At 41.6% G+C, this 6,957-nt stretch overlaps 1 protein-coding gene across 1 annotated transcript in view; it reads right to left on the bottom strand.

The window, feature by feature from the left end:
* Nucleotides 1-748: 748 nt before the first annotated feature.
* The window catches only part of LOC118323239, a 6,425-nt gene continuing 216 nt past the window's right edge, over nucleotides 749-6,957 (bottom strand). Inside the window, exons 2-11 of the mRNA XM_035655180.1 lie at nucleotides 6,815-6,936; nucleotides 4,505-6,242; nucleotides 4,074-4,184; nucleotides 3,691-3,866; nucleotides 3,388-3,479; nucleotides 2,172-2,302; nucleotides 1,814-1,994; nucleotides 1,360-1,507; nucleotides 1,118-1,187; nucleotides 749-801 (exon numbers count right to left, since the gene is read on the bottom strand). Coding sequence (XP_035511073.1) covers nucleotides 782-801; nucleotides 1,118-1,187; nucleotides 1,360-1,507; nucleotides 1,814-1,994; nucleotides 2,172-2,302; nucleotides 3,388-3,479; nucleotides 3,691-3,866; nucleotides 4,074-4,184; nucleotides 4,505-6,242; nucleotides 6,815-6,936 — 2,789 coding nt within the window. The 3' untranslated portion in view covers nucleotides 749-781. The remainder of the gene's footprint in view (nucleotides 802-1,117; nucleotides 1,188-1,359; nucleotides 1,508-1,813; nucleotides 1,995-2,171; nucleotides 2,303-3,387; nucleotides 3,480-3,690; nucleotides 3,867-4,073; nucleotides 4,185-4,504; nucleotides 6,243-6,814; nucleotides 6,937-6,957) is intronic.

Raw genomic sequence — 6,957 nt, 5'->3', positions numbered from 1 at the left:
TGTCTGTTGCTGCAGAGTTAAATACTCCCTGAGCCACTGATGATTTATGTATACATTGCTAAAAAGCCATTTTCTTTCAAATACATTTAAGCTGTTGTATAAGCTCGCTGACAGCGGGTGACACGTTTTCAAAAAGGTGTTGCCCTGAGTCGTAATCTACATCACCACACCAGTCAATAAATGGGTCAGGCTAATTACTAACTAGCTTCACGTTCTGTTACCAATTTATTTCTGTACTATAGAATTTAACAATGCTACCATTCCTTTACTATACTTTTATAAAACCTACAGTCCATTTATTTCTTCCATTCATGCACCTGTTTGAGTGGCACAGAAATATTCTGCACACTTTCCTCAGCCATCAGGTTTTATTAAAACTGATTGTATAAACATTTAAAGTGTTGTGTTGCTTTAGAGCTTTCATGTAAACACTGGTTTGAACCTGAGGGAAACACTTTGCCATTAATGGACTCAATAGTATACCTTTTCCGTCCCTAATGTTCCTGTTCAAGCCAAAAGCTTCTGTGACCAAATAAAAGTACAAGTGTCTTGTTTGATATGAAAACAGCTGAATGCCCAGAATTGCTTGAATTCTTTCTCTGTAGTACCATTTCATTGCACTATATAGTAGTACTAACTCTTGTATTGCACTATATTGACAATTTTTTAAAAATAAATATTCAGAGGACATTTCCCTCTTTTTCACAGAGACTTGCGTCCTGGTTATTTCCACAAAACACAAACAAAGTGCAGATGTGTAAAAGTGTCTTTAATTCATTGCTCACACGTCACTGTTGGGACCTATGAGGGGAAAAAGAAGTTAATGAAGTGATGGCAAAAAAAGCTTTTTTTTTACTCATACATCTCAAACATGTTTCATTTGATTTTTCAGGGTAATGGGAAGGAATATTATGTAGCCACAATGTATTTAAAAAGGAATTCTTTAGTGCAGCATCTGTGTATAATCACAGATTAATTGTTAGTTATTATATATAGGGACAATCGTTTTCCTGTTTAGTCTAGAACCCACAAGTGTTCACATTATAATGAATATATAAGAAGCCTCCTGATAAAATACTGGACCACTCCTGAGTTTCTCCTTTGTAATTGAACTTACTGCTGATGCAGCCTACAGTGCAGTCACCATCTGCAGCAGAACACACCTCTGTCAAGCACATGAAGAAGATCTGAGGGAGGAAAAAAAAAAAAATTAAAATAGTGGTTTAACTACTGAATTACTGTAAACCTACACTACTTTAGACCTCTAAGGCAGGCTGAACCTGAAAGAAACATTATAAATGCCACTTCAAAAGGCCAAAATAGAAGTTTACTTGAATGAGAATGTTAAGTAGGAGATACCTCTGGGTCCTCCAGGTGAGAGTAGGCTCCTTTAGCCATGTAAGAGGGACTTTCTGTGTCCAGAGACAGGTAGGTAGAAATCATGATCCTCCGTATATGGTGAGAGCGTGGGGAACGAAGTGGTTGTGCGCCCCCCTCGCTGGGACAGCTGAACAACACAGTGATGAAAGAACAGTTACAAATGAAACAATAAAAAATAAAGAACACCATGCAGAGCTTTGCAACTATAAAAACAACATTCAGCCGGAATCAGCACCCAGTAACCTTTAACAAACAGACAAGAAACAGACTGTTCTTTGACGTAATCCTATGAAAAGATTACAGCAAGCTGTAGTCAAATAATCATCCTGCTTAGTCACTGTGCTGTGTTTAACGCTCACGACTGAAGCTGCCAAGACTGATCGCAATACAAACATCACGTCAAACTCCATTTATTTCCTTTATCTCTACATACCCATCATAAACCAGCATCCAGCTGGTATATGGAGTTTGAGTGTAAGCCAGGCAGGAGTGAACCAGCAGCACCAGGCTGGGCTCTGGGGGGTCCAGTAGGGAAACCTCCACATAAACTGGACTGCCTTGTATGTGGCTAAGCGGTAGGTGAGCCTCAGGGTGGAAGCTGGTGAATGACTCATCTAGGAGGTAAAGAACAAAACCTTTTCACAGCAGCCATTTTGACATTAAATAGTAGGGTCAACACAGATGTTAGCAATGACACTAATTTAGGTTCTGTTGGGGCTGCTATTGTGCATGTTGGCACACTAGCACCAGCAGCAGCAACCACTAACAGAGAATACAGACAAGATAATCACCTGTGGCAATTCTCAGTTGCACAGTGACCATGGCTGGTGTAGCCTGAATGGGAGGTGGAGGAGGTTGATCCATCACATGGAGTCTAACTTCACCTGGAGACCCCGGTGAAGAACTACATTCAACCATCAACCTATAGATCAACACAGGCAGCTGATGTACACAAGATGGTGGGCCAGGGAAACAAATCTAACACAGTGGATGCAGTGTGTCAAATTGCCAATCCAAGCTGAGCATCTTAGACAATTTCATATGACATATAGCCATGTGTTTCTCTTGTTTATTTTGAGAATCTGTGATCAGCTGCTTCAAATGAGGATGAGGAGGGATTGTCAAATCGCTGCACAGTCATCAGCAAATCTCTCCTAACAAAGATCCAATTGCTGCAAATTTATTGAGCTAGTTTATACAGAGGTTATGAAGACGTTATTTCAGGATAATAACCTGCATCTCTCAATACTGTAACATACGTCTATAAGAGTAGCGGTGACCTACAGTACAGTTACACTTTAATAGGAATTTATCACTTTGCGTCAGAGATGTACCTAAGGTAAAATAAGCATGTGATAGAATCAAGGCCAGAGCATTAACTCTCACAATATGCCATTTGAAAATCTTTGAAAATTCTTGTAATATCAAAAATGAACAGGCAAGAAAGCCAATATTCAAGAAGAGCATTTTACTGACTGCAGCAGACTGTAAATGCTCTGAAGAAGCCCTTGGCTGAGCAATTGATTATAGTGCGTTCTGAGCAAGGTAGTAATTACAATGCTCCTATCAGCTGTTGATGGGACACCGTACCAACATAATGACACTTCAGCCAGCACATGCCTCGAAAGGTCATCATTTTGCACTAGAACTGTAATTTTGGAAATAAATGTAGCTAAAAAAGTGTCAGCAAATGCAAAAAAGTGTCAAAGGTCATGTTTTGTTGAAGAGAAATAATTTCATTAAAAACAAGTAATTGTCACATTTCCAATACTCTGCAAACAGTAAAAACAAAAACTTTAAAACCATTTTCCCAGTTATACACTTTTGCCTGTGTAAAAAAAAAAAAAAAAAGGTCATGCCATATGCAAAGGGAAAGATGTTAAAACAAACTGAATTCATAGCAGAATGAGAGAAAACTAACAAAGCATGCCCCACAAATATATGGTGGAAAAAATGCTCCATTCGAAATAAAGTTAAAAAGTTTTCTTTAAAACAGTAGTGCCATACCTGACAGGAGAGTTCTCATACACAGAACTGTGGTCTTGAAGAGAATAGATACCATGGACTTCCAACAGATGAACCACTGTCTGACCAAACTCCTAATAAGATAATGATATTGGAAAAAAGGTTCATTTTATAAAACAACCTGATGCATGCCCCTCCAGTTAACTACCAGTGAGGGCAGTCCAAGCATCACTCTATTCAGCCACATTCAATTTGAATAACTTTTCATGAAGCACCATCGCAGTGGCTTGCTTTGTTTTGGAGCTCTACATTACGTGGTGTGCATACAGTACCAGGGTGCCTTACGTGTTTGTTTACTCCACAGCCATCTAGGGGGACAGCGTAGATGTCGGGGTCAGAGGTCAGCCTCTGCAGTGTGCAGGATGAATTATTGACCTCAGAGGGATGAGCTGGGGGGGCCACTGTGGGCTCCACCACACAGTCAGGCATCGCAAAGATTAAATGCTGTCCCATTGTACAGTCTGACAGTGAAAGAAAAAACACTTTCAAGTCAAGCATAAATATTTAACTGTAAGCAAAGATCATAATCTATTAAAATGTTTTCAATTCTGTGGCTTCTGTTTCCCTGGCCCACACATGACTCATCCTATTTTTAGGGTTTTTCCCCCACTGTCAATTCATTTTCAATCAGACGTGTGTTAGCAAGATCTGCATTTGGAAAGACTCACCTTTCACGTGGTACAAACAGCAGCCTGAAGGACAGCTGCAGTCAAATTCTGACATGAGGCCAAGGCCACAGGGTGAGGCAGAGGGAGTGTACGGGTTGGCCTTGATGTGATCTGAGCAGAGTAAGTAAACAGAGAGGAGAGATAGTTACACTTGAATGGGTCTAGTCATCAGCATGAAAGATGATGAAGATCAAGTCTATACAGGTGTCTAGTTACAGCCAGAACCAGATGCTAGATCTTTATCGAGGACTTTTAATATCATTGTTCTGGATATGGTTTGGTGAGCTCACACAAAAACAAAATGAAGTCAGTACAGAATATTGTTCTGCCCCCTTGTGGTCATCTGAAGTCAAGACACTAATGTTAAAAGCTACATCTGGAAAACACAAGACACTTCTACAAGCACCTAAAACATCACTGTCACCATTTACCTTTCATTTCATTATCCAGTCCCTCTGCTGCTTCTCCTCCACCAGGATGCCCAAAAGCATCAAATGGCGGTTGCTGAGTGATATAATGGGAATAGAGGCTATGAAAGGGACTCGACTGTGGGATGCTGGGATTTTCTGCCTCAGCAGCATGACCCAGCTGATCCATCCTGCTGTAGTCTGAGGGAAGCTGAGATTCTGATTTTGAGCTCATACTGCCAGCAGGGCTGTCTACAGACATGTCAGGGTGGTAGTAGAGGTGGTAATAGTAGTAAGGATGTAGGGGGCCATGGGAAACATCATACATTGATTTTGTAGGTGGAGTTTGAGGTACGTGATAGAACGGATGCTGTGGTGGGGAGGAGGATGCCTGAAGCAGAGGGTCTAAAGCTTCTTTGGATAAAGTTGGAGGCACAGGATTGTCAGCACTGAGTAAACTCTCAGGTCCATAATCCATCTGATAGTGGTGATAATAAGGGTAGTAGTAGTAGTAGTAGTAGTAGTAGTAGTAGGGAGGTGGAGGATTATGGTTGGGTGATGGAGTAGGGAAAGTGCTAGAAGGAGGAACTGCAACAACGTCTGGTTCAGGAGGGTAAGGCTGGACAGCAGGGTGTCTTATTTTGGAATCCAGCTCTGCTTCATCGTCCGACCAAAGTGGCTGTTTGATTGATTCTGGTCCATTTCTTTTAAAGTTTATCGTTTTATCTTGCCTTGGCTGATCCATGTAAGGATTTAGGTTGTATTTGTCATGAACCACTGATGAGTGAGGAAGTGGCTGAACAAAGGGGCTTGACTGTACATTTTGATAAGACAAATTTGCTTTTGCGGCTGTATCGGGATTGAGAGGAGCCAATCTTTTGGCCTCACCCCTAGCAATGTGCGGAAAGTAATAGAAGTAGTGGTATGGATAGGGCTGTGGAGGATAAGCTGTAGAAGGTGAATTTGTTGGAAGAGTGTCAGGCACAGATGGAAGGAACCAGTCTCTGTCAGAGTTAACTCTGCTGAGAGTCTCAGACTGCTGGGTGCTGCGGGGCAACACTGGAAATTCAGGATTATGAGGATCAGTTAAAGAGGGAACCTCAAGACCTGGATCAGGGTCTTGGGGTGGGCCAGGCAGAGGGATTTTAGGATGATGGTAGTAGTGATAATATTGATTGAAGGCATGGCTGGGGGGCTGGGGAGGAGGTGCTTCAAATTGAATGGGAAAGCCTGTATCTGAGGACTGTGTAGAAGTGTGCTTCTCAGAGAGACCAGAGACAGGAGTTTCTTGTTTTTGTTGCAGACCTGGATACACCCGACGTGAATCCTCCATATCGTCTGCAGATGAAAGCGAACTGTGGACAGTGAAATGTTTATAAGACTCTACTAGAGGAATCTGGTGGGAGTAGTAGTCCTGATCGTCTGGCTGGGGATCAACAGGAGGGAGAGGCTGTGGGCCAAATGTAGGGTCAGGAGTTGAAGATGAGGGAGTAGGAGGGTCATATGCAGCGTGTCCACTGGGACTAGGATATTTGCGGTGATATGTAGGGTGGGGGTAGTAAGGCGGGGCCAGGTAGAAAGGTGGAGCCCATGGAAAAGGCTCCAGGGATTGTGGCATATGCTCTGTTGGCCCGCTGCTTAGACGATGAGGGCTGTTGATCAGACGCTGATGGGTTAGTGGGAGTTCTTCAGGGAGAGGGAGAGGACAGGCCAATGTGAATGTCCTATCTCCTATTTGAAGAGAAAGTGTGTATTTTCCATCCTGGAATAAAGAGCAGACACTTTCTCTGTGAGGCTGTATAAAAAACAAACACGAAGCAACAATGACACTAAAAAGGGTTAATCTGCTGCAGGTTTCAACTTGCCCTTATGAGTCCCATGTGTTCTAGTGTGAAAGTTGAGTAATGGAAAACAGCAAGTTTGAATTGGTGGTCTGTCACAAATGCGGAGCCGTTGTCGTGAGTAGTAATTAGACCTTGTTTTTGCCGCTAACCAGCTCAGACTGTTACTATAAAGTGTTTAAAACAAATGTTTTATTTTAGATATAGTTGTATTTATGTTTTTTTATTTTGATTCCCTCAGATGTACTTGGTTCAGTCCATCAAGATTATAAATTTATCATAATACATCACACTAGTCCCATACTTTTGGCAATATCGCTCACTGTGAAGTAATTGCTGAGTGAGTCAATGGTATTGATCAACACATTTTTCCACTCATACAGATATTAGATAAAATGTGCAATGGGGACAAAACAAAACCACACTTACAAACTTTTGAATACTGAAAATATAATTCTTCTGTCTCATGAATGGTGTCTTTACTGAAATTCACCTTTACTGTGATGCCACATGTCACAAATGGAGCAGCGATAATAATAATTTCTGAATCTCGTCTGTCCAAAGTGTAGCCACACTGCTCAGCCAACAGCACCAAAGGGGTCCATTCCCCTCTGACTGTAGTGAAAAGAAAAAAAA

The sequence above is a fragment of the Morone saxatilis genome, unplaced genomic scaffold, assembly GCF_004916995.1.
Source record: "Morone saxatilis isolate NCDOM2014 unplaced genomic scaffold, NCSU_SB_2.0 Contig14, whole genome shotgun sequence".
Lineage (NCBI taxonomy): Eukaryota > Metazoa > Chordata > Actinopteri > Moronidae > Morone > Morone saxatilis.
This window is presented reverse-complemented; position numbering and strand designations above follow the sequence as displayed.